The sequence below is a fragment of the Phaseolus vulgaris genome, chromosome 10 (genome assembly GCF_051622355.1).
Source record: "Phaseolus vulgaris cultivar YP4 chromosome 10, ASM5162235v1, whole genome shotgun sequence".
NCBI classification, from domain to species: Eukaryota; Viridiplantae; Streptophyta; class Magnoliopsida; order Fabales; family Fabaceae; genus Phaseolus; species Phaseolus vulgaris.
This window is the reverse complement of record NC_143507.1, coordinates 36,306,389-36,333,986: the sequence shown is the minus strand read 5'-3', so window position 1 is coordinate 36,333,986 and position 27,598 is coordinate 36,306,389. Positions and strand designations below refer to the sequence as shown.

Sequence of the window (27,598 nt, the reverse complement as noted above, 5' to 3'; positions counted from 1 at the left end):
ACTCTGCTGAGACAAAGGGGCTCTACCTATTGATCACACTCCGACGACCTATTGATCACAAAATAATAAACAGTTTCAATCTCAAGTATTTAGAAACCGTGTACCTTTTTCGGGGTTCTCAAGCACCTTTCATAGTTATCCCTTCAACAACTTTCACTCACGAGAATATAATCTCAATTGAAAGGATATATAACAGAAAAATATTTTGTCTACGGGTACCTTTACTCACTCACGGTGCTAATAACAAAAAAGAATCTCGTACACATTTATTCACAGGTGTTTGCTACTTAATTAACAACTTTATTAACACATATATTTAATTATAAGCTTATATATTCATTAATATATATGGCTAACAACTTGATATTCTTATATATATTCATTAGGATAATATATGACCAAACTTAGTATTTTCTGTTCTTTAGTTATTTTTTACCGAGTTTACCATTAAAACTGGGTCTTTTGGATCTAAAGTCGAGTTCACCATAACCAAATGCTTGGATCGAGATTCCGAACATTCCTGCCTAGTACAAGAAATTATAAATTATAAAAGTGAAAGTAGTAGAACTAAAAGAATCAATAATAATAAAATTAAATTTAAATAAATAATAATTTAATATTTAAATAACTTGATTATTTTATAATTCTTTTTAATATTTATTATATAACAATTTTTCATAATTCTGTTATTTCTTTTCACTTTTCATTTTTTTTAATTCAAGCAATCTTACTTTTTATATGTTTTTTTCACTTTTTAAATTCAATCCTTAATTCAAATACAGCAAATAAAATTGTGTGATTATCTTGACAGTATTTCTCAATGGCCCAATTTTTAAAAATATGAAGATTTTTACAATTTAGTAAAGATAGATAGGAAGTTGATGCCAGGTGGCCTTATGATTTGATGTGAACACTACCATCATCTTCTCTCTCTTCTCACTTTTCAACATTCTCTTTCTCTCTTGCTTCGCAATTTTCCCAATCTCACGTTTAGGGTTTCTATCGCAAACCCTCCGTCCTTCCCGCCCAGGTAACATGCTTCCGCCCAACCCCAGATCTACCTCACTTCCTGCTTCCTCCGCCTACGATCCGTCTAATTCCAATTTTTTTTCTTTGATTTCATCGTTTTTTATCTGCGATTATGACTTGATTTTTCCTTGCATTGCATCGCAGGTAGGTCGCCTGCAAAGGGATTCCGAAGCTTTGACTTTGCTGGAGGAAAAAATGAGGCCTGTTTTCTGTGGAAACCTGGATTTCGACGCGCGTCAATCTGATGTGGAGAGGCTCTTTAGAAGATATGGGAAAGTCGACAGAGTCGACATGAAATCTGGTATATCATTCTTTGTTTTCGTTGATTTTTATTTTAATTTTGTTTAGTTTAGGAGTGCTCTTTCTCGACATACATTTTTTGTTGCATTGTGAATTGTGATTACTTATACGCTGGATTGTGATTTTTTATTATGGATTTGATATATCGGATGGCAAAGTTGAATTTCTTCTGTGATAGTTTAAAGCGTTTTTGGTTGTTATTGTTGTGCTGAATTTGCTGCGTGGTATTTGGATGGAACTGGAAGATTTGATGTTTCAGAGATGAGTTAGTTCTGTTGCCAGGAAGCAGGTTGACTGGCGTTACGCAGTGAATGACGGTGTTTAAGGATGTGGAAGTTGAGATGAAATTGTCCACTTGGGTTGAGTCACATGTTTGGGACAGGAAAATGTTATGTACAACCATTGAAAGCAATCATAGAACTCATTGACCCTTGTTTGATGTTGGTTCGGACACCAAGAAACAAAAGGAAGAAGATTATTCATTGTTCTGAAACTTTAAGCAAGTTAGTAGTCACTTATTTTCTTTGCACATTTGGCAGAGAGTATAAGCAGTAAAATCCTCATATTTCTGTTTACCCAAAATTTTATTCTAATGTACCGTATGAGTGTAAGGGCGGAGATGCCTTTTTGGGCCTTTAGTCTCGTAAAACTTTCTGCTTTTTGTCTTGAACGTGAATTGGAGCAAGCTTGACAACTCGGAGTCCACCATTGATTCATCCATGATTTACCTTCCAAAAACTTTCAACCGTGACTTCTATCCTCAATTGATTCTTGAAAGGGTCGAGATGATGTTCTATGACTAGTTTCTTTTGAATGGATGTACATTTTCTTTTCCGTTTTAAGAAAGAAAACTGTCATTAAGATATGAACCCCCATACTCAACCATTTCTTTGTGGCAGGATTACTTGGAAAGTTGGAATGTCCATGCTCTTCTTGGATGGATGTGCTTCTCTGCATTTCTTTTCTAGAATGTGCCCCAGCTTCTCCTTCTTGTATTTTTCCAGAAGAAATAATCTGATCCGTCCTTGCCCTGCCATTCTGCATTTCCTCAGCATTCATTGCTTTTTCATTCCTCATGACTTTTGCTCAGTGTTCAATTTCCAACATGTTTCAACATAGAAACCATGATGATTTCGCAACTGTGGCAGGTGTTGTGGTACTTCTTGACAGTTTTTATTTGTGTTTTATGTTGAATTTTTTATCTCATCTGCAAAGTTGATGCACACCTTCATTACTAAATTGTCTTCATGCCAGGAGTCTTCAAATGTTTAAATTAAGTATTTATGTGCTGTTTTGTGTTTAACATTCTTGTTTCTCAGGGTTTGCTTTCGTTTACATGGAAGATGAACGAGATGCTGAGTATGCAATCAGAAGGCTTGATAGAACAGAATTTGGTAGAAAGGCGCGCCGGATTCGTGTTGAGTGGACTAAGGTAGGTTGTAGTCGGTAGTAAATTGCATTGTGATTACTACTAAGTAATAGTTATTATATTACTTTGTGTACATGCTTCGTATCATGATACCTGGGCATAAAAGAAGGGTATGGGATTCTTCTTTGCAATTATTTTGGGAAGCAAATTGTTTGATTTTGTTCTTGATGATAGAGTGTCATTTCTCATGAAAATCAATACTAACTGTGCATAGTCTCACAAGTTGACAAATGTTTGTTTATTCAAATGAACTTTTGCTTTTGGCTGCTGCTTATTTTGTAATTCTGGTTTATTGTTCAAATTTTTAGTTTTTAACATTTTCTGTATTTTTATTATGATTTGTAGCAAGAACGTGACAGTAGAAGATCGGGTGGTGATTCCAGAAAATCTTCATCTAATTCAAAGCCATCCAAAACTTTGTTTGTTATTAATTTTGATCCAGTTCACGCTAGGACAAGGGATCTGGAGAGACATTTTGACTCTTATGGGAAAATATTAAATATAAGGATCAGGAGGAATTTTGCTTTTATTCAGTATGAATCACAGGAGGATGCTACTAGAGCTTTGGAGGCGACCAACCTGAGGTTGTAATTGCCTTCTCAATTGTTGACTAGTTATTTGTGTTTCCCCATTCCCCGAACTTTTACCCCTTTGAAATACTCTGGATTCAGTAACTTAAGTAAAGAAGGTATCGGGGAAGGGGATATATTTGCTGATTGCATATTAGTTTAAACCTCTTTTGATTGTTTAATGCTTGATTTTCAGCAAGTTTATGGACCGTGTTATCACTGTGGAGTATGCCATAAGAGATGATGATGACAGAGATAGAAGGAACGGATACAGTCCTGAAAGAAGAGGTCACGACTCTCCTGATGGTAGATATGGTCGTGGTAGATCGCCTAGATCGCCTAGTCCATATCGTAGAGGTAGGGGTAGCCCAGATTATGGTCATGGATCGAATCCATCTTCCCGACCAGAAACAAGAGGAAGCCCCAAGTATGAACGACCTGAAAGTCCGATAAATGGGAGATATGATAGGTTTGATATAAATTACTTTTTTTGTTTTCTTGAATTAGTTTTTGGTGCTATTTCATTATGTTCTGACTTTTTTACTGTTCATGCAGCCGGTCTCCACCTCCCAGAGATAGGTCACGTTCTTGAGGAAAAGCTGAACAGAACTGTGAAATTGTTGTTAGACCATTTTATTTTTTATTTTAGTCCATAGTTTGGCAGCAAAAACTCAAACTTGTTATGTTTGGTTAGAACCGTAAATTGCTAAAGACATACCAGATGTTATTATGTTGCATGTCAAGTTATGGTTTTTCTTCTGCTGAAAAATGTTCTTTTGTTTACCATATTTTAAACTGAAGGTAAGGCTACTCCTGGTTTCATTATGTTGATGAATACGTGTTTAGTGACTTGCAAGCTTCATTATTCTTGCTTATACTGTTTCAATTTTCAATGGTCTTGACTTGGGTGTTATAGTATAGTGTGGCCATTTGGCTCGTCCTTTTGTTTTTTTATTTGGTGTCAATTGTTTTGCACATCTTTTTATGCGATGTATTTGAACTTCTAAGTTTAAACTCGGATGAGTTTGGTTCTCTTAAGTTCTAACAAGTAGCACATTAAATAGTTAGGTAATAAATCTTAAAGTTTGAAATGTGATGAATCTAATCTAATGAAATTATATAATAAATGTTTCAAAAGTATTATTTTTCTAATAATATCAGTATATATAAAAAATAATCTCATAGTTAGTGTTCATAGAAATATTTTGTATCCTTAATTGTGATTGTTTTCAATAAGTTGAAAAATTCACTTACGTATTTTGGGTTGACATCTTAATATTTTTAGAATAATTGTTATTATTTGTATTTTGAGTATCATTTCTATTTTAATAAATATTAAGAAATATATATGCCAACAGTTTTTGTGTTTAAATCATTTTTGTCCTTGTAGTTTTGTGCATGTTTAATAATAATTATTATAGTATTTTATTAAACATCTGGTATTTTAATTTTTTAAATTTAAATAATTTTAATCTGCTGTTGATATATTATCAAATTGCTAATATGTGTTTGGAAAAATCAATAAATGCAATAATTTTTTACTTTAGTTAAATATTTATAAATTTGCTACTTTGTCCTTTTTATTTCTACATTACTATAAATACATATAATTAAATTAATTAAAGATTACATGAATGATAGGAATATTAACGATATAAAAGTAATTATTCATGTATGATATGAATAGTAAAGTTTAAAATCAAATTGTAATAGTTGTTATTCTCGCATTTATAGTAATTTTTTTGTTAACAAATTTATTTTTGAAAAATTAAAGAACAAATGCACAGTTGAATTTTCATTATAATTAAAATTGTATATCTGTAAAACAGTATAGGAACTAAAAGTATTTTTGATACTAAAATTATTACGAGATTAAGTGTAAAATAGAATTTTTATTTTTGAACAAAAAATTCTACAAAATTCATCACCACAACAAAACTATTCAAAGCATCAATTTGTGATTCTCGTCAACACTCAAATTTCGAACTCGAAGCATAGAAGCGTCTGTAAATGTTTTCTTCAATAATTTTGTCTGTATTTGTTTGTTGCACTGTTTCTCCGCAAATCGGGGAGAAACTGGAATAAGTTTTTAAATAATATTTTATAATTATTTTAAGAGTTAAATATTTTGTAGTAAGGTGAAATTGATTTGAATTAGGCATTTTTATTGTTAGTTTTTTTTAGGTGAAAAACAAACTTTTAATGTGAACTATGTTTAAATATTTAATTTTAGTTCATTATTTATTATAATATTGATTATGTTGTAAAAATTCGTTTATTAAGTAAAAATTATTTTAATAATGTTTTAAGAATTTACGTTTTAACTCTTAAATATTCGTTTTACTTAGATACCAAGTAAACGATGTGGTTGCCTTATAATATTTCAATTAATTTACTTCATTTTTAAAATACTTTTTTTTAAGAAAAACACTTCAAATTTTCTTCTATTTCAAATTATTGATTCCGATAAAGTAATTTAATTTTCATCCTATGCCATTTCTATTCCGTTTTATTTAAAATGTTACTATACATTTAAATTTCAAACAAAAATAATTTAGATTTTATGTGATATTTTAAATTCATTTAAAAATTAAGTTCCACTCCAAACAATAGAAAATAATTATGTATTAAGTTGTTCTGCAACAATACTGGTTTACAAATTTGAGATTGGACATTAAAATTTCATTAATTAACATTTATATTATAAGTTTTCGTTTTTCTTTTTAAAAGTGAGTTTTTTTTTTATAATTTACCACATCTTCTTAAGATGTGGCCTGTTCTTAATTCTAACTATTAATTTTTATTTTTATTTTTTATGATTTATTGTTTCATGATTGTCAATAAAACTATTGTATTTATTAATTTTTCAAAAAATTCATACTGATTAACAAAGTTATATATGATACTTATATAATAATAAAAAAATATGAATAGAAATTGGAACTAACAATCCCAGTGGCAATTTCTATGAGCTTAGCAAGCCAGGAACCTCACATGCTCTGCTTAACCAAACTTTTAAAGTGGTATTTTCGTAATTTTCTAGCAAAAACAATGTCAAATGTTTGCAAATTCAAAAACCATAACAATGAACAGAAGACTTCCTCATGATTCGTTTACTTCGCACGTGGGATATTCATCCTAATCTCTTTGAAAAGTAGCATCTGTCCCCACATCACACGTGGCAATGACTACACGTCATCACATTGCAACTTATAAATGAGTCTTTTATCTAATTTTATAATTTTGATTGATGGTATGAAAATAAATATGAAAATGTTTATATTTGATGATAATTAAACAATACTAATTTCAGGTGCTAAATTAGTTTAAATGGTAAATTAAATATGTAAATCAAAATGTTCAATTTGTTGGTAAAATTTTTAAAAGTGATATTTTTTTTTAACTTTATGATTTTGATTGATTACATGAAAATAAATATGAAAGTGTTTATATTTGCTGATAATCATATGAGGTTAACTTTACGTAATTAGCTAAATAGGCTCAAATGGTAGATTAGATATTAAAATCAAAATGTCCAACTTGATGGTGAAACCCTCAAAAAGGGTCTTTTCCCCAACTTTATGATTTTGATTGATTACATTAAAGTAAATATGAAAGTGTTTATATTTATTGATAATCATATGAGACTAACTTCATGTAATTAGCTAAATCAACTCAAATGGTGGATGAGATATGCAAACCAAAATGTTCAACTAGAAAGGAGTATTTTCCAACTTTATGATTTTGATTGATTACATGGAAATAAATATGAAAGTGTTTATATTTAGTGATAATTATATGAGGCCAAGTTCAGGTAATTAGCTAAATAAGCTCAAGTGGTGGATCAGATATGCAAACCAAAATGTCCAACTTGTCGGTGAAACCCTCAAAAGGGATCTTTTGCCCAACTTTATTATTTTGATTCATTACATGAAAATAAATATGAAAGTGTTTATATTTGTTGATAATCATATGAGGCTAACTTCATTTAATTAGCTAAATCAACACAAATGGTGGATCAAATATGCAAACCAAAATGTCCAACTTGTTGGTGAAACCAGGATCTTTTTTCAACCTTTATAATTTTCATTGATTACATGAAAATAAATATGAAAGTGTTTATATTTGATGATAATCATATGAGGCTAATTTCAGATAATTAGCTAAATAAACTCAAATGATGGATCAAATATTGAAACCAAAATATCCAATTTGTTTGTGAAATCCTCAAAAAGGGTCTTTTCCCCAACTTTATGACTTTGATTGATTACATGAAAATAAATATGACAGTGTTTATATTTGTTGCTAATTATATGAGGTTAACTTCATTTAATTAGCTATATTAGCTCAAATGTGGATCAAATATGCAAAGGTGAAACCCTAAAAAAGGGTCTTTTCCCAAACTTTAATATTTTGATTGATTATATGGAAATAAATATGAAAGTGTTTATATTTGATGATAATTGTATGAGGTCAAGTTCAGGTAATTAGCTAAATCAGCTCAAATGGTGGATCAGATATGCAAACCAAAATGTCCAACTTGTCGGTGAAACCCTCAAAATGGATCTTTTCCCCAACTTTATTATTTTGATACATTACATTGAAATAAATATGAAACTGTTATATTTATATTTGTTGATAATCATATGAGGCTAACTTTAGGTAATTAGCTAAATCAGCTCAAATGGTGGATTAGATATGTATACAAAAATGTCCAACTTGTTGGTAAAACTCTAAAAGAAGGGTTTATTTTCCAACTTTTTGATTTTGATTGATTACATGGAAATAAACATGAGTTTATATTTGTTGATAATTATAAGAGTCTAATTTCATGTAATTAGCTAAATCATCTCAAATGGTGGTGTTATATTCTAAAGTTTTGGGATTTGATTAATATTATTATTGGGTTGTTAAGATTTAATTAGTTAGGATTTTATCATTTATTTAATTAGTTAGGATTTTATTAGGATTTTATCATTTATTTAATTAGTTGGGATTTTATTAGGATTTTATCATTTATTTAATTAGTTAAGATTTTATGATATTTAGTACTCTATAAATAGAGTATTGAACTATTATTTGAGATATGAATAATATATGCAGTTTGTTTCCTTTTCTCAATTCTCTATCATTGTTCTTGTTCTTGGTATAATCGGAAGCCACCTAAAGGTTCCCTTTGTCCAAAGTCTAATCGTTCTTCGAAATCTCTTCCGAGAGGACCTAGACGCTTCTACACACGATTGTTCATATCAATTGGTATCAGCTAGGACCTTCCAGTACTTTCAATGGCAGATTCAACACGCTTCGCTCAAGCTGCTAAGGAGATGGAAGATCGAATCTCCCAAAGGATGGATAATAAGTTTCGAGAACTCGCGAATACGTTGAAGGAAACCTTGACTCTTTCTATGAAAGACACCATGCAGGAATTACTTACTCAATCTCAAGAAGAAGGGCCCCATGGCCTCTCCAATGACAACATGGGGTTTGGTGCAATTGGCGATGATCCCATGGTTGAGTTGTTGCGTATACGACAAAAGACTTCAGTTGATGCCTATCATGAAGAGTTCAATTCAATCATTACAAGATTGAAGTTATCTGATGATCATATTCTAAGGTGTTTCCTTGGTGGATTAAAGAAAGAAATCCAGATGATGGTAAGCATGTTCCGACCTCAGTCTCTACAACATGCGTTTACCTTGGCCAGGACGTATGAAGGAAATAATTCAAGCAATTTGATGGCCAAATTCCACAGGGGAGTCTTGGATCCAACACCAGTCCCTATATCGTCGTCTGCTTCAATCAATGTGGAGATGGAGGAAGATGACTCATATGATAGTCCTCCCAGGGATGTGACTGAATTATTGCAAAGGAAGGAGCCACAAATCTCAGTCAACGCATTAACCATAGTGGTTGGGTTCAGAACTATGAGAATAGTTGGATATCATAAAAAACGACCTTTACATATTCTCATTGATAGTGGCAACACTCATAATTTCTTAGATACCCAAATGGAAAAAAATATGGGTGCATAATTGATACGATTGCCCAAACCTTAAAACAATTAAGAGGGTTTTTGGGCTTAGTTGGATATTATAGAAGATTTGTCCGTGGGTATGACGTCATTGCTACACCTGATAATTTCATTTGAAAGACGGAGTACACATTGTTCCATTCTTGAGGGCAAGAATGTTGTTGAGGGGAGGGCATTGTTATATTCTAAAGTTTTGGGATTTGATTAATATTATTATTGGGTTGTTAAGATTTAATTAGTTAGGATTTTATCATTTATTTAATTAGTTCACGATAGTGTGTAGAAGCGTCTAAATCCTAATAAAATCCTAACTAATTAAATAAATGATAAAATCCTAACTAATTAAATCTTAACAACCCAATAATAATATTAATCAAATCCCAAAACTTTAAAATATAACAATGCCCTCCCCTCAACAACATTCTTGCCTTCAAGAATGGAACAATGGGTACTCCGTCTTCAAATGAAATTATCCTTCTTAAGCATATCAGGTGTAGCAATGACGTCATACCCACGGACAAATCTTCTACAATATCCAACTAAGCCCAAAAACCCTCTTAATTGTTTTAAGGTTTGTGGTAGAGCTCAGCTTACCATGACATTCAAATGGGCAATCGTATCAATTATGCACCCATATTTTTTTTTCCATTTGGGTATCTAAGAAATTATGAGTGTTGCCACTATCAATGAGAATATGTAAAGGTCGTTTTTTTATGATATCCAACTATCTGAGATTTGTGGCTCCTTCCTTTGCAATAATTCAGTCACATCACTAGGAGGACTATCATATGAGTCATCTTCCTCCATCTCCACATTGATTGAAGCAGACGACGATATAGGGACTGGTGTTGGATCCAAGACTCCCCTGTGGAATTTGGCCATCAAATTGCTTGAATTATTTCCTTCATACGTCCTGGCCAAGGTAAACGCATGTTGTAGAGACTGAGGTCGGAACATGCTTACCATCATCTGGATTTCTTTCTTTAATCCACCAAGGAAACACCTTAGAATATGATCATCAGATAACTTCAATATTGTAATGATTGAATTGAACTCTTCATGATAGGCATCAACTGAAGTCTTTTGTCGTATACGCAACAACTCAACCATGGGATCATCGCCAATTGCACCAAACCCCATGTTGTCATTGGAGAGGCCATGGGGCCCTTCTTCTTGAGATTGAGTAAGTAATTCCTGCATGGTGTCTTTCATAGAAAGAGTCAAGGTTTCCTTCAACGTATTCGCGAGTTCTCGAAACTTATTATCCATCCTTTGGGAGATTCGATCTTCCATCTCCTTAGCAGCTTGAGCGAAGCGTGTTGAATCTGCCATTGAAAGTACTGGAAGGTCCTAGCTGATACCAATTGATATGAACAATCGTGTGTAGAAGCGTCTAGGTCCTCTCGGAAGAGATTTCGAAGAACGATTAGACTTTGGACAAAGGGAACCTTTAGGTGGCTTCCGATTATACCAAGAACAAGAACCATGATAGAGAATTGAGAAAAGGAAACAAACTGCATATATTATTCATATCAAATAATAGTTCAATACTCTATTTATAGAGTACTAAATATCATAAAATCCTAACTAATTAAATAAATGATAAAATCCTAATAAAATCCCAACTAATTAAATAAATGATAAAATCCTAATAAAATCCTAAATAATTAAATAAATGATAAAATCCTAACTAATTAAATCTTAACAACCCAATAATAATATTAATCAAATCCCAAAATTTTAGAATATAACAGGTGGATCATATATATGCAAACCAAAATGTCCAACTTGTTGGTCAAACCCTTAAAAGGAATTTTTCCCTAACTTTATGATTTTAATTGATTACATGAAAATAAATATGAAAGTGTTTATATTTGTTGATATTCATAAGAGGATAACTTCAAGTAATTAGCTAAATTTAGTCAAATAGTAGATAAGATATGCAAACCAAAATGTTCAGCTTGTTGGTGAAATTCTCAGAAAAAGTTTTTTTCTCTAATTTTATGATATTTATTGATTATATGAAAATAAATATGAAAAAGTTTATACTTACGGATAATTACGAGACTAAGTTCAATTAATTAACTAAATCAACTCAAATATGTATTAGATATTCTAACAAAAGTTTGAACTTCTTAATAAAACTCTTAAAAAAAATATTTTCTTCAACTTTATAATTTTAATTGATTACATAGAAATAAATATATATGAAATTACTAACAACTCGTGCAATTTCTATGAGCTTAGCAAGCCAACAACCTCACATGTTCTGCTTTCTGCGTCACCAAACTTTTAATCAGTGGTATTTTCGTAATTTTGAAGCAAAAACAATGTTAAATGTTTGCAAATTCAAAAACCATCACACTGAAGAGAAAACTTCCTCATGATTCGTTTACTTCACACGTGGGATTTTCATCTTAATCTCTTTGAAAAGTAGCATCTGTCCCCACATCACACGTGGCAATGTCTACACGTCATCACATTGCAACGTACAAAAGAAATCCTTAGCATTTTCAAATTTTAACAAATCCCAACGGTAACCTTGTCTGTCCAACTTGCATTCTCCACCGTCCGATGATCACACCTGCTCGACCTTTAAGCCTTGTTTTTACAATAAACATAAGCACCCGTTCTCCCTCAGCACTGACACTGGCTTCCACGTTGGTGAAAATTTGATTTTTGAATAGTGGGGGTGTGTGAACGTTGTTGTCTGTATTGTACTTGCTGTGTCGTTTTGTGAAGCTAAGCTTTTTAATAGACTTTGTAGCAGGTTTTTGATTCAAACTTGATCACCACTTTCATTTTTAGTGTGCGGTGTCTGTTCTCAATTATGACACAGGCGTTTCTGATTCTCAGAAAATGAACGGTATGGTTTTGGAGTAATCCAGCTGTGTTTTGATTGATGAGTTTGGAAGCATTGCATTTACATTTGCCAGTGTTGGTGGGTGGTTGGTGGTGCTCTCTATAGCAATTTCGGAAGCACACTATAGTCTGATAGAGAGTGTCAAGTTTGAAGATTAAGCTATACAAAGGCTTAGCTTGTTGCCTTAGTTACTCATTCTTAAAGGTTGGTCCTTCATGTGCGTGTTTTTTTGTTGTTGCTTCTTTGCTTTGTTCTCTTCTATACATAAGAAGAATTCCGTTTTTTTTCTTCCTTTTTTTGTAGTGGAACTTAATATTTTCTCTCATGTCTTTTGGGTTGCAGAAACAGTCGAGAACAGCAGTGATAGCTTCTGACAGGATCAATTCAGTGAAGATTTAGCAAGTCAAGTTGGTTTGAGGTATATTACTATTTGAATTTATGATTTTGAATTTTCATCAATGTTAGTAGTAGCAATGATAACAATAAATAAAAATAGTAACGGGCTATTTATTGGAGATAATTGGGTTGTATGATACAACTTTTGTTTTGTGTCTTTCCTTCGAAGTAAAGCCTTTCCCTTTCTCAAACCGGTAGCCTTTATGAGGAGAAGGAAGGAAAAACCCTGCCAAGAATTCCACTTTTTAGGAGCCTCTCTTTTAGAAACAGGAATCTTTCATTTGGGTTGGAATCAACATGACAAACAAAACTTGCTAATTTTACCTTTGATACTCTCTCCAACCAAACTTCATTTTCATGGTTAGAAAGTAAAGTTGGAGGAGGTTGTCAATGACCAAAGTACCCCCTGAGAGGGCCTTTTATTACATTTATACCATGTTGGGGTGGGTCTTTTTGGCCTAATGTATTTGATTTGTATGATATTATCCACCGACGGCTTCTTAATTGGACTTAATAGTTAGCCGTTACACGCCAATTCCCTCACTTTCATCAACACCCTTTATCATCAACTATGGTTTAGATTGTCTTCTTAATCACATCTGAATTTAATACATGGTTTGGAATTTCTAAAGGGCATTAAATGATTACTTGCTCCAAAGTAAGGGAAAGAAAGCCTCGTGGGGCATCTTTAGGTACTTCAGTTTTGATGATGGTTTAGCCATGCTTTCAAACAAGATTTGTGTGTGATCATAAGATTCTCGAGTTATTGATGTTGGTCTGGTCCTTTTTCTTTCTTTTTATTGTCTGAGAATTTTCTATTGTAGTCTTAATTTATAATTTACTGATTTTATGATTGCAACTGCTCCACAACTTTTTAATTATCTATGCTGATAGTATCATTGCCTTTCTGCAAATTGGCATCTCCATCATCTCTCTGAGCTTGGTTTTCTTCTATTCTACAGCTTTGGTGACACCAATTCAATTTTACTTCACCACCACTTTGTCCAAATTTGAAATCATGGTGGAAGCCAGTAAAGATGCAGTAGCAGTTGATGCTTGTTCAAGAGAAGACTGGTTGTTGCATGCACAGGAACTTGTTCCTGTGGCTCTTGCTAAGGCAAGAGAGGTTAAGGTGTTCCCTGGTAGGTGGAAGATGATCATTTCAAAATTGGAGCAGATTCCTTCCTGTTTATCGGATTTGTCTAGCCACCCTTGTTTCTCCAAGAATGCTCTTTGCAAGGAGCAATTGCAGGCTGTGTCAAAGACACTTGAAGAAGCCACAGAATTGGCTGAGTTGTGTGTGAAGGAGAAGTATGAGGGTAAGCTTCGGATGCAGAGTGATCTTGATGCATTAACTGGGAAACTGGATTTGAATTTGAAGGATTGTGGTCTCTTAATCAAGACCGGTGTGCTCGGTGAAGCTACTTTGCCATTGACCGTGTTAGGTTTTATGGCAGAATCAGATATTGCAAAACACAACAATATAAGAGAACTACTAGCGCGGCTTCAGATTGGTCACATGGAAGCAAAGCACAAAGCCTTAGACAGACTCTATGATGTTATGAAAGAGGATGAGAAGAATGTTTTGGCTGTTCTTGGCAGGAGGAATGTTGCTGCTTTGGTTCAATTGCTCACAGAAACCTCTCCAAGGATAAGAGAGAAGACAGTTACTGTTATATGCTCTCTTGTGGAATCGGGGAGCTGTGAGAAGTGGCTAGTTTCTGAAGGAGTTCTGCCACCTCTTATTAGACTTGTTGAATCTGGTAGTGCTGCCAGTAAAGAGAAGGCTATAGTATCTCTTCAGAGATTGTCAATGTCAGCAGAAACAACTCGTGCAATTGTGGGACATGGTGGTGTTCGGCCATTGATTGAGCTTTGTCAAAGTGGCGATTCTGTGTCACAGGCTGCTGCTGCCTGTACTTTGACAAATATATCAGCTGTTCCTGAGGTGAGACAGGCTTTGGCTGAAGAGGGTATTGTAAGCGTTATGATCAATCTTCTTAATTGTGGACTTTTGTTAGGTTCAAAAGAGTATGCAGCTGAGTGCTTGCAGAATCTGACTTCAAGCAACGAGCATTTGAGAAAGTCTGTTATATCAGAAGGTGGTGTTAGAAGTCTTCTGACCTATCTTGATGGTCCACTTCCCCAAGAATCTGCAGTTGGAGCATTGAGGAATCTGGTTGGATCAGTTTCTGAGGAAACTTTGGTTTCTCTTGGTTTGCTTCCCCGTTTGGTTCATGTTCTCAAGTCTGGATCTTTGGGTGCTCAACAAGCTGCCACTTGTGTGATTTGCCGAGTTTGCAGCTCAATGGAGATGAAGAAAATGGTGGGTGAAGCTGGCTGCATCCCTCTTCTTATAAAGATGCTTGAGGCTAAAGCAAATAGTGCTAGAGAGGTTGCTGCTCAAGCAATTTCAAGCCTAATGGTTCTGTCCCAGAATCGGAGAGAGGTTAAGAAAGATGATAAAAGTGTGCCAAATCTTGTCCAGTTGCTTGATCCAAGTCCTCAGAACAGTGCCAAAAAGTATGCAGTTTCATGCCTTGGATCACTTTCCCCATGTAAGAAGTGTAAGAAACTAATGATTTCGTATGGAGCAATCGGGTATCTGAAGAAGCTTATAGAGATGGAGATTCCAGGAGCTAAAAAGCTACTTGAGAGGTTGGAAAGAGGGAAATTGAGAAGCTTGTTCAGCAGAAAGTAGAGAGGAACCATTGAAAGTTGCAAACAACATGAACCTTTTTCTTTGTTACTTTTGTTCTTGCCAATGTTGTTTCATTGTCTATATGAAACAAGTAGCTTAGAGTGTAAACTGTGGAATGAGAAGTTTGGTAATCTCTGTGCAATCAATGTTTAGATGATATAATCTTTTATCTTTCTGCATCATCATTTCTTTTATTTTTAGAAACTTCTTAATTTTTTTAATTTTAACATATATCATAACAAAAAGATAATAATTTCAATTTTGAAAATCTTCTTTCAGTTGATGCTACATTCACAAAATCATTTAACAATATTTTATGACCAATTGTCATATTTTGTTAACAATTTACAGTTTTGACAAACTCATGAATTTTAATGGCGGAAACTAAGTTAGCAAATAAAGTCAATTCGGAGAAAAAAAATCTTCTAGATTAAATATAAATTACAATAAGAAAAAAAAAGATAAAGTAATCAACATGAACACAACTTTGTCTCCAATTATCATATTTCTTTTTGTAAACAATCAAATAAAGTTGCATTTAATCATTCATTTATTTCTATAAGAAATATTAATAACAACATCCCTTAAACTGTCTTCCACACCTACAAATAGACTCTAGAAGAAACTATAATCACTCATCAACATTGAGAAACAGCCATAACATTTAATTTCATCCAAAGAAAAAAAATGTTAACATATTAAACCATGATTTGACTACTTTTCTTAATTAATTGAATTTTTTTAAGAGAGAAAAAAAATTAAAGTTTTAGGAGAAAGAAAAAGTTTTTCTTGTGTGTTTCAGTGATTAAACTGAAAATTTATATAAAGGTGAGGGGAAATAAAAAAAAGTTATATTTATATTTGATGAATGATCTTACAAAATCCTATAAAAGAAAACCTTATTTGCACTCTAGTGGATAAAAATTGTTAAGATTTTCTTTGGATTTTTAGTTTTGTTCCAAATTTATTCCATGCCTCTTATTCATACAACCTTATTTTTTATTATTTTTTATTATGAACCTAGAAATGATGGAGATTATTCAATGTTTAGGAGAAAATTGAACATCCATTAATTAAAACTTTGAATTTGAGGTTAAAATTTGGGAATGAAATCATTATTTTGCAGAAAATAAGCAGATATATATACTGTCTTAACATTTAGCTTATGAAAATGCTAAATTTTCGTGGTTGAAAAGAAAAAGCATGCTTGCACCAAAATAAATAAATAAAAACTTATGAGTGCAATATGTTTCACAAATGCATTGAATAGTGTCCAACCCCACATCTCTCTGACTTTGGTAAAAATGGATTAGAAAAAAAGGAAGGAGAAGAAAAATGTAAAAAATAAATGAAAATTACGGCAACTTAATTTCAAATAAAAATAAATATAAAAAATGAAAATGGAGATTTTTGATTTAAAAAATAAAATATTATTATTATTTTTATAAAAATAATTATATATATATATATATAAATTATAATCCATTAGAGGTTTATATTTTCAAATATAATATTTTTATTTTTTTTGTAAAGTAATTAAATTTAATTAAGTTCTAATTACTTCGTAATTTAAAATGATTTTAATTAATTTTTTATTAAATTTTTTTATTGATAACTGTTATTTCTATTTTATTTTCTTGATTTCCAAATTTATTAAATAACTCTATCTCCAATATCTTCTAGTTTGTGATGAACTCGCCATCTAAGAAGAAGGATTGATTAGAAAATAAGAAGACAAAAAAAGAGGAAAACAAGTTGACCGATAGAAATAATTATTATTATCTAATTTTTTTAACACTTTATGAGATACTTAAAATTTAATTTAGGTTAAAAATTAATTATATTAATAATATAATTGATTGTATATATTTTTTAAACCCAACTTCTCTATTTTTAATAACATAAGTTAACAATATACTCTATTATGCTATTAAAAATAAATGTTTAAATATAGTTATGGTGCAAGGTTAAGTTTTTGGTAACTTTTTTACACTTTTCTTCTACTTTTTTTTTCAAAATTCATTTTATATTCCATTCACTTTTATTTCCTTTTTATCCTATCATTTCACCTTTTCACTTTTTTTCCCTCACCGTCTTTCACATGTAACAAATTATATTTGAGAGTTTTAACCTGTTATACGAAAATTAAGAGTAACTTGTTATATTCTGTTAAATTAACTTGTTATAAAATTTATTTAAAATATATTCAAAGATATCATCATATTATAAAAAATCAAGAATTTTTTTAAAGAAAAATTGACTTTCTAGCAAAATAAATTAAAAACGTAAAACGTAAAATGATGTCTCATCCACTAGAAGAAAAAATGGTTTTAATGACGGTTTATTTTTACATTATTCAGGATTAAAATCTCTATTAAGTCATTTATTCAGGATTAGAGTTTCCTCCGCTAAATCATCCATGGGGAACGTGTTTCTTGTTTTTTTTTAAACCTCAGGAAAAGCCTTTCAGAACCCCTATTAAATACCATGAGTTTAAGAACCTCCGTAAAATACCATATGTTTCAAAACCTCCGTAAAATACCATGAGTTTCAAAACCTTCGTAAAATATTATGAGTTTCAAAACCTCCGTAAAATACTACGAGCTTCAAAACCTCCGTTAAATACCATGAGTTTAAAAACCTCTATAAAATACCATGAGTTTAAGAACCTCAGTAAAATACCATGAGTTTCAAAATTTTCGTAAAATGACTTGTCGTTTGAAATAACCTTCAATCCCATTTTCCACCATCTCTAACGATCCTTCTGACTTCTCTCTCTTCGACTGTAGACACACTGCTCAATAACCGCCGACGACAGTTCTAACAAGAAACCACAATTTAACCACACTTATGTCTATTATATATAAGGAAAAGAAACACTAAATAAAGCACTATCTTCTTCTTAGTCCAATATTACTTCTTCCTTCACCTTACTACCCCAACTTGGGTACAAGCCACTGTTACCTAGCTCAACAACAACTGGTGTTTATCACTGTTTTATATATCCTAAATAATTGTATTATCTATCATATGTGGGCTTAAAAGCCAAGTGTGTTCTTGGCTAAAGATTGCAAGAACATATTGCGAGGAGAAATTAACTTTATCACTTCTCACTTTCACAGTCAATTAATTATTAGATGCATTCTAAAATAAAGATCTTAATTTAAAATATTTCAAAATTATGAGAATTAAATATTAACAATTATAACTAAAACTAAAATTGCACATAAAATATATGTGTTGAAGATGGATGAAACCTCTTCTCTACCTAGTTTTAGTGTGTGTTTGATGTAGAAAATAGCTAGATTGTCTTGAAGTTTGTAATAGGTTTAGATGATCTTGTATGTTGGCTTGTGTATGTGTAAGGTTGCCTTTTGCTACATGATCTATCCTAGATGCCTAACCAAGCCTAGAATAAGCACATGAAATGGTTAAAAGTTTTTCCAAAAGTTTTTTTGAGTTTTCTCCTAAAATCAGGATACTGCATAAAAATAAATCTGTTTCTCTGTAAAAGAACAGGTTTATTCTTTGGTCTGTTGAAAGGATTTTCGAAAGTTAGTTAGGGCACCAAAGGTACAACTCAGACAGTTATTTCAGTTAGCTGAGTTGGCAGTTTTCATAAAATAAATCTGTTAAGTTCAAAACTGAATCTGTTGTTTTCATAACAGCTTTTCAACTGTTTTTTTGAAAAGAAGTTAGAAACCGTTTTCTATATAAAGAAAAGTCTCTCTCACATGAAAGGATGCTGAGCAATTGCGTTTTTGACAGAGATCAAACACTTTCAATGTGAGAAGAAGGATTGAAAAGTTTTTTGAAAGGTTTTCCAAAGGGATTTTTAAGTGTGCTTGTTCTAGGAAACCTTTGATCTTGGTGAAGGTGCTGGTGCATTTCTGCAGCAAATTGAACTACTGGTTTTGAGTTCTTGCATCTTCTTTTCAGGTGTAATATTTCCTTTATTCTGATTTGTAAAGGTGTAAGTGTTAGTCACTCCTTGATAGGGTTTCTTGGAGTGCAAGGTGTGCTGAAATAGAGTTTTTCAGCATTGGTTGTATTGTTCTTGTAGTGTTCAAGAACTGCTGTGTTTGTAAGTGATTGGTACTGTTTTTAGTGGATTCCACCTTGGGGTAAGGTGAAACTGAATGTAGCTCTGTATGAGTGAACCAGTATAAAAACCTGCTTGCCTTCTTCCTCTCATCCCTGCACTCGTTTCTGGTTTTTGTTTAATTCTGTCAAGAACTAAATCTGTTCTTTTGAAATTGAATCTGTTAATTCTGGGTTTAATAAAAAACTGTTCTTCCTGATTTGTTAAAACTCTCTGATCACAAACAAGGCAGTTGTATATGATGTTTTAATTGATCTGTGAACAAATAGTCTATTCATTAAAACTTGAGAAAGATTCATTCTCTTTAAAACCTCGTGTTGAATGAATTTGATTGATTTCTTAGCATAGCTGTATTCTTCATACTCATAAAATCCAACTAATCTGATTCTGTTATAACCCTCTGATTGATTACATTTTTAATTTGAACAAATTCAAATTGTGCTAGACTGCTCTGAAGAATCAATCTGTTTCATGTAAAAACAATATGTTCTTTTGCCTCTGATATACTGAAAATTGTGTGTTCTTGCGAAAATTTTATAAGCTCAATTCACCCCTCCCCTCTTGAACTTAGACACTAATAGATCCAACAATATGTACATGAAAAGTTAAAACAAAATAAGTCAAGTTTTTTGAAGGCGGCTAGCCGCCTTCTTAGATTCAAACAAAGTGGACGACTGTGGTAAACTTTTCCCTTTTACACCTACCTATATTAATTATTAATTTATAATTAGTATATGCATTATTATTAATTTATATTATGTTAGTTGTTAGGTTAGAATAGTATGAAGAGCTAACTGTGACGGTGAAGACCGACAACAACGACGACAGCGAACGACAATGGCGAAGAACCAAATGGAGGAACAATGAAAACCCAAAGAACAACGTGCAAGGCAATGAAAGTAGGAATGGTGAAGAACCTTCACAACAATGGGAGAAAAGAAAAAAAAAAAAGAGAAAAAAAAAGCAATGGTGAAGAACAAGCAAAGAGATTGAAAGAAACTTACACAATGGCTTGTAAAAGACAATGACTTGAGGAAAATGAAGAAGAAGCACAAAGAAGAACAGAAAACGACACTATAAAAAAATGTGTATTAGAATGTGCCAAAAACGGACCCTAACTATGAAAAACAGACGCAAAAAGGAAATTATCGTGGGATTATAACATTAATGGAAATTTTGAAGCTAATGTGCTCGACGTAAACATATTGGCGGGTGTGGGCGACAATATGGTGTCTTTTTTGCGTAGGTCAAGCCTACAAGGAGGTGACAAATTTTTAAGCTAGCGTGGGTTTGCCCTACGTGTTTCCCACACAAAATTATATTTATTTAAAAGAGTGTGAGCTTAACCTTCGAGATGTCCACACATTTTTAAAGAAGCGTGAACTTAGCCCACACGAGTGCCACACAATTTTTAAATAAGTGTGGATTGAGCCTTCATGTTGGCCACAAATTAGCGTAGGTTAAGCCTTCAAAATAAATTTTATATTATTTATTTAAAGAAGTGTAGGCTTAACCTACAAGTTTGCTACACAAAGAAGTGTGAGCTTAACCTACACTTTTATAAACTCAAATAACTAGCGATCCAATTTCTAGTTTCATCTGATTATAGTTAAAAAAAATATTTTTTATTAAAATAAATTAATTTTAAAATTACATTAACTAATATAAAAAATATTTTTTTATTAAAATAAATTAATTTTAAAGTTACATTAACTAATGTGGTAAACAAACTAATGTGGTAATCAATAGTCTACAACTAATAACCTAAGTTTTTTTTTTTAAATTAAAAAGATTATCCATTTCCAATAACATTATCGAACCAAAACTTGTTTTTAGATGGCTGAAAAAGTCATCATAGCGAATAACTGTTTTTCTTTTTCTTGATTTTCACCGTCCTAAAATATTAGCTAATATTTTAGACCCAATTACAGTTTTTAAACCCCATAATTCTTCTCATTTCACACACCCAATATTTTTTTTTTCACTTTTTAATACACAAACTATAAAGTGATCAAAGTCGGTTACCATGCCACCAACCCACAACCATTTTCTTTCCTTCAAGTTTATCTTTTTTTTATGACATTCTCTCTAGATTAAAAAGTGTATATATAATATTGACCTTTTTTTATAATGGTCTTGTAAGCCAGAAGCAAGAGAAGAGTAACAGGAGAAATAGCATATATTTTCCTACCTGTATCTTTGAGTTCATGCTATGAAAATCTAGACTTAGTAAAAGTGAAAATCTAGACTTAGTAAAAGTGAAAATTTATTTTTGATGTTGAGCCAAGAATTCATTAAATCCTCCATAAGATCTGTATATTGTCCAAATAGATTCTTCACTACAAGAATAACCAATTACATTTTAGTAATCATTTAAAGTATTAGATTGTTTCTCTTTTCCTGTCATGAATTTTTTTTATTAAAACTCATGTTCAAATCCAGCTAAATTCTATATATTCAACCGGAATGGATTCAATAAAACAAAAAAATAATTTAAATAATTTAAATTTAAATATAAATTATACCAATAATTTCAATTCTTCTCGGATAATTAATTCCTTGTTATGGATAAGTAGGTATTTCAGAAATTCCTGAAAATAATATGGATTTCGTAATTTCTCCTTTGATTCTTCAAGGTAACCAAATACCCCACTAAACATACCTACTATGACCAAATTTTAAAAAATAAAGTGAATCATAAAAGGAAAATAAAGAGTTAAAATTACCAATGAACAAATAAAATAATACAGAACAATAACAAACATTATCCGAATGATTTTTCTTCTCACAATTCTAACATTTAAACATGGAAACAATCTAACCTAGATATTAAATACATAATACAATGCATTTCTCCATTTTAGATAATCCAATAAATAGAGATATCATATGTTTTATACCTCCATTATCAATGAGAGAAAAATGAGCAACTTTTTTCATTAGAGATTAATTTCCAAGTGTGTTAATGATTTTCTTCTTTTTTATAATATTCAAATACATGTTTGCACTACAAAAAATTTTATACTTTTTTTTCATAAAATCTATTTGAGAATATAAAAGCATTTCTAAATTGAAAATAGGAAGTGTTAATATACTCACTTTTCATAGAACTTATATCCTCAACAACAAATGAACTAGGGTGTATGCCAACATTTTCATCAGTACCATGATTGGCACCAGAGTCTTGGACCCTTCAACTAGATTTCTTTTTGTGAGGTAGTTCATTCTCCAATGCCAGTGTAATTTCATATTCAGTTGGCAAGAAAGTATTCAATCCCAAAATTAGATCTTTTTGCCCTTTAAACAATTCCTTCACTCTTGCTACGACACCTGTTGTATCAATTCTATGATGAAAAAGAGAGAATTGGAGTACCATACAATCCAAACTTGGTATTGAAACTCTCTAATTGAAGATCTATTTTACCCATCACATCAAGGTCTCCCACCAACCTCTCCAAACATTCATACAGTCCACGTTTCACCTCATAATCAACTTTAAAGTCAGGATGATAGTGTAACATGGGATTAAGATAGTTGCCTGCAGCATGCAACGACCTATGCAATTGGTTTCCCATCGATGATCAATTATTTCCCAAAGAGGAGTGTAGCTAAATAAGATAAAAATAAATAAATTAATCTCCAAAACAAGTCTATATATCTAATTGAGAAATCAAATATAGGTAAATTACTTTTTACTAACTCCATTGAAGAGATTTTGTATCTTCTCTTTTGCAATATCCATCTCTTCATAAATAAATCCCATGGCTGGTTTCTCATCTGAATAAACCATGCGCAACACTTTAATCAGGGGAAGAGCACCCCTCAAACAATTTAAAATGTTTTTCCAAAATCCCTTATCTAATATCAAATTTTCCACCAACCCTCCATCTCTAGTTTTTGCAAATTGACTGGATTGCCACTCCGAGGATGTGAACATCTTAATAAGTGATCCTCTATTATCATTCAAACATCCTAAAACTAGATAAGAGGTGGCAAAACGAGTATTGGCTGGTCTTATCAAATCTTTTCCTTCACTATATTTGTGCGACAAGGAGATAAGACCAATTCTTGAGTAAATGTAGGTTCTAATTTTCTTACCATTGGCGATTCTGTCGTGATGAAGTGGTATTTTCTTTTCAAAATCTTCCAACATCAGATCAATGCAATGAGCTGCACAAGGGGTCCAATACAACTTTTCCTCTTTTGCATTAACAACTCCCCAACTGCTTTATAATTTGCTGCATTATCTGTTACAACTTGGATGACATTATTTTCCCCCACTTCTTCAACAATATCATCTATCATTTTGAAGATTTTTTTAGCGGTCTTGCATACATCAGATGCATTAATAGATTAAGTATAGTCCTCCTCTTCCTATTCGTCTATCCATCTGTCATTATTGTACGTCCAGTTTTTTTCCAAACAAGTTTATGTTCTTCTACAGTTTGCTTTGTCTTCTCAACCTCTTGCTTCAAATACTTCACTCTTATTTCATGATATGATGGTGGCTTTAATCCGATAGAAATGGGTAAGCGTACATATTTGCCCCCAGCCTGTTACACAATGATGAAAAAATTAGTTTTTGTCAATGTCTAAAGGGTGTGAAAGTGCCACAAGGACATTCCTCAAATGTGAAGAGCCTAGTGTCAATGCTAGATTTGAAGTTAATTGGGTTGAAGTCTTATGATTGCCACATCTTGATGCAACAGTTGTTGCCGGTAGCTATCTGTGGGATCTTACCAAAAAATGTTAGACATACCAACCCGTTGTATTAACTAGTTCATGCGTGGATATAACATCCTAAAAGGTCGATCCAGTTCAAATAATTTGAACTGGATAAGAACAAATGTTTGTAATTTTTTTCTTTCTCTCTTATCATTGTTTATCAATATATTAACTTTTACTTTTTATTGAATTATAGTGTAATAAACAACCAGGAAGCTATGCGTGTAGCTATTACATTATGCAAGGGATGATTACCATTGTAAGACTATGCCTTAAAAATGATTGGAAAGAGGTAACATGATATGTTAAATTATTTTTATTATTCTTGAACGTATATGTATCTTAAAACTAATTTATGTCAATCATATTTTGAAATGCAGTTCTTCACGGATGAAGCACCAATGATTTCGGATGCCATAGCATATGTGAGACATTCTTGGTCCACATATTTCATAAATTTTTATAACTCTAGGATAGTTGATCAATAGTGTAGGGATTATATGTAATTTGATTACTGTTTGTAATGTACATTTTGATCAATATATATTTGATTCTCTGAATTTATTTGAATTTATGTATTTGTCTGGCTGAGTATATATAATTGAAGAGGTTAATTTATATGGGTTTAGAACAAAACAAATTGCACTAAAAAAAAAACAACCACTATTTACAAGTGCGATTATTTACCAAAGCCACATTTGTATATCCAGCGCATGATTTACAAATACGGCTATTACCATAGCCGCATTTGTAAACCCTAAACCCCTAAACCCTGTCACCTGATTCAGAAGCATATACAAATGTGACTACCTGAAATAGCCGCACTTATAAATAGTATTTACAAATGTAACTATATAGCCGCATTTGTATCTATTTGATTTACGAATACGTGCTGATCAAATGTGGCTCTATAGCCGCATTTGTAAATGTAAAATAACCGCACTTATTTAGTATTTATGCGCTAGTGTCTGCTTCAAAATTTACCATGTGTTTTTTGTTGCTTCTCCATTAGTCATTGTATTTAAACATAGGTTAACCACTAAAAGTTTCAAGTTATATTAGTTTTTTAATTCAAAATTTACCATGTGCTTTTTATTGCTTCTCCATTAGTCATTGTATTTAAACATAGGTTAACCACTAAAAGTTTCAAGTTATATTAGTTTTTTAATATCCCTCATTATATGCACACATATTTGTGTTTATTTTCATTATCTGTTTTAAAACTATCATTCTCTATGCATGCACTTGGCTATATAACCCCATTTTAATGGTTAATGTCTCAAATCTTTCTAAACGTGTTGGTACGGTGGACAATAGTTATTATCTGTCTGTCTTTATAGAGCATGTGGTCGTGCTTGTGATATGATAGCCTTGTTTACCCAAGCTAGGCACCTCATTTTCAACATTGAATTACGATAACATTAAATTTTTCTTCTTTTCAACTAACATCTACATGATGGTTATTTTCATAGTGTGAAATATTTATGAAAATCAATGATTTCTACCACCTCTGCTTCCCTATTATACATCAGAACCACATAAGTTTTATTTTTTCTCATTTATTTGTATTGTTTCCAGCCAATCTCAAAGGTAAATGTATACATAGGTCATTCTAACTTTTCTCATTCATTCTCTCTGCACATGCCTCACTATCCTAGAGATATTCTTTGAATCTAAAAACAATACTTAAAAGATATACATGTCAGGGTGTGGTCTAAACTCAATCCATATCAATAAAAATGGATTGAATTTAAATTTTATATTTATTTTAACGAGGTCAATTTTTTTTGGATTTTATCAAAATCCATTTAAAATAGATTAAATTTATATTAAATTTATTTTATCAATTAGATTAAATCCTTCTCGATTTGAACACGAGCTGACTTACCTCGACTTGGGCCTAGGTTGACTTGACCTGAATCCGGGTCGACTCGGCTAGACTTAGGTTCGAGCCGACTAGATTCGATATAGGTCCGAGTCGACTCAACTCGATCTCAGCTTGAGCGGACTTGGCTTTACCTGGGCTTGAGCTGACTCCGCTCAACCTGGACCTGCTCAACATGATCTCAGGCCCACTCGGTTCGACATGGGCTTAGACCCACTTAACTCGACATGGATCTAGGTCCGCTCCGCTTAACAATGCCCCAGGTTGTCTCGGCTCGGTATGAGCCTGGCCGACTTGAATTGGATTTGGCAATTTGAATTTTTTTTGTCCCCCTTACCATTAAGTAAAGGTGATTTTATGCAAGTAATTGCTATTCAAACCCAAATTACTCAACTTGGGAGGTTATCCTCACTTCACCACTTATTGGGTTAGCTTTTGGAGTTGAATTTAAACCCATATTCGTAAAAGTTTTAAGCTAATTAATAGTAATGATTAATGGAATTCAATACCATAAGAGATTTTACACCTACCTAGCAATTCTACCCAAATATTTGTTATTAAAAAATATTCATTAGAATACCGGTAGAAGACCCAAGTATTTTTATGAAAATTTTAGAAAAGTTTATTTTAGAAATTGTCATGTCATATTGATGTATACCATACATACAAGATATGAGAAATTATTAAATTATTTTTTAAAAAGGGTTAAAATCTAATAAAAAAAATAGTTTTTTTCATAAATTTGATAATAAACATCTATATCATTGTAGTGTTATTTTAATTCGAACACCCTATAAGAATTGTAGGTTGGGTCTTCCAAGAGGCAAATGTTCAAAGTATCTTGTGAGTGAAGATTTTACAAAAGTTTCAGCATGCACATAATACTTCAAATCAAGGGAAGAAAGTTCATGAAGGAGACCATGAATTTGGTGGAATATTAAAATATTATATAATGAATTATGTTATGTTGGAATTTGAAATTAAATTTGGGTTTTATTTTATAATTAGGTATTTATTTTATAATTAGGTATTGTATTGGATGATGTTTGATTTTTTTAGTTAAATATTATAAGTTTAATACAATTGTGATAGATTGTTTAAAATTAACTTGGACATGTTGGATTTGAGTTATGTTTGAAAGTTTTATTGTAAAGTGTAAAAGAATTAAAAGAAATTATACATTTTGATTTTGATTTTGATGCCTAAAGATTTTATCTATGAAATTTGGTTTCGAAGTTTATCGACAAAATTAGTTGGAGGATAATACCTACGAATTGAAGTTTGTGGATAATACCTACAAACCGAAGATGGTGGATAATACCATGATTTCAATTATCTACAAACTCATCATCCGTAGATTAATTACCTACGAATTTAATAATCTGTGGATAATGCTGATTCAGCTACAGATTTTTTGTGTTAGATTTTTTGTGTTACCTACGTATTTCAACTGAGTAAAAACAAATTTTTTGAAGTCTTGTCTTTTTCTGTTCTATTTTGATTCAAATTTTCATCTTCTATGTTTGGGATATAAAAATCTCATTCGATTGTTGTTTCCGTTGAACTTT

At 31.8% G+C, this 27,598-nt stretch overlaps 2 protein-coding genes across 7 annotated transcripts; both read left to right on the top strand.

Annotated features, from left to right (window-relative positions):
- Window positions 1-893: 893 nt before the first annotated feature.
- On the top strand, window positions 894-4,176 carry LOC137818379 (serine/arginine-rich splicing factor RS41). 3 transcript variants are annotated; one of them, XM_068621771.2, is made up of 6 exons: window positions 894-1,030; window positions 1,174-1,330; window positions 2,649-2,761; window positions 3,104-3,342; window positions 3,524-3,796; window positions 3,883-4,176. In XM_068621771.2, the coding sequence occupies exons 2-6, from the start codon at window positions 1,225-1,227 to the stop codon at window positions 3,917-3,919; spliced, it is 768 nt and encodes a 255-aa protein (XP_068477872.1). In that variant the 5' UTR covers window positions 894-1,030; window positions 1,174-1,224; the 3' UTR covers window positions 3,920-4,176. The 3 variants fall into 3 exon arrangements, with proteins under 3 accessions (XP_068477872.1, XP_090152420.1, XP_090152421.1); XM_090296294.1 differs by lacking the exon at window positions 894-1,030 and adding an exon at window positions 2,229-2,477; XM_090296295.1 differs by lacking the exons at window positions 894-1,030; window positions 1,174-1,330 and adding an exon at window positions 2,229-2,485.
- A 7,545-nt stretch (window positions 4,177-11,721) lies between these two features.
- LOC137819037 (uncharacterized) lies at window positions 11,722-15,500 on the top strand. 4 transcript variants are annotated; one of them, XM_068622750.2, is made up of 4 exons: window positions 12,001-12,128; window positions 12,215-12,425; window positions 12,564-12,639; window positions 13,580-15,500. In XM_068622750.2, the coding sequence occupies exon 4, from the start codon at window positions 13,636-13,638 to the stop codon at window positions 15,316-15,318; it is 1,683 nt and encodes a 560-aa protein (XP_068478851.1). In that variant the 5' UTR covers window positions 12,001-12,128; window positions 12,215-12,425; window positions 12,564-12,639; window positions 13,580-13,635; the 3' UTR covers window positions 15,319-15,500. The 4 variants fall into 4 exon arrangements, with proteins under 4 accessions (XP_068478850.1, XP_068478851.1, XP_068478849.1 ...); XM_068622749.2 differs by having other exon boundaries at window positions 11,722-12,425; XM_068622748.2 differs by lacking the exons at window positions 12,001-12,128; window positions 12,215-12,425; window positions 12,564-12,639 and adding an exon at window positions 13,106-13,309.
- Window positions 15,501-27,598: the final 12,098 nt, after the last annotated feature.

What these genes read in the sequence shown, in the direction of transcription:
- LOC137818379 (XM_068621771.2), top strand. Translation starts at nt 1,225, where the DNA reads ATGAGGCCTGTTTTCTGTGGAAACCTGGATTTCGACGCGCGTCAATCT. An exon ending in TTCGTGTTGAGTGGACTAAG is followed by an intron (nt 2,762 to 3,103) that starts GTAGGTTGTAGT and finishes TATGATTTGTAG; the next exon opens with CAAGAACGTGACAGTAGAAG. An exon ending in ATAAATGGGAGATATGATAG is followed by an intron (nt 3,797 to 3,882) that starts GTTTGATATAAA and finishes CTGTTCATGCAG; the next exon opens with CCGGTCTCCACCTCCCAGAG.
- LOC137819037 (XM_068622748.2), top strand. Translation starts at nt 13,258, where the DNA reads ATGATTACTTGCTCCAAAGTAAGGGAAAGAAAGCCTCGTGGGGCATCT. An exon ending in GCCTCGTGGGGCATCTTTAG is followed by an intron (nt 13,310 to 13,579) that starts GTACTTCAGTTT and finishes TCTATTCTACAG; the next exon opens with CTTTGGTGACACCAATTCAA.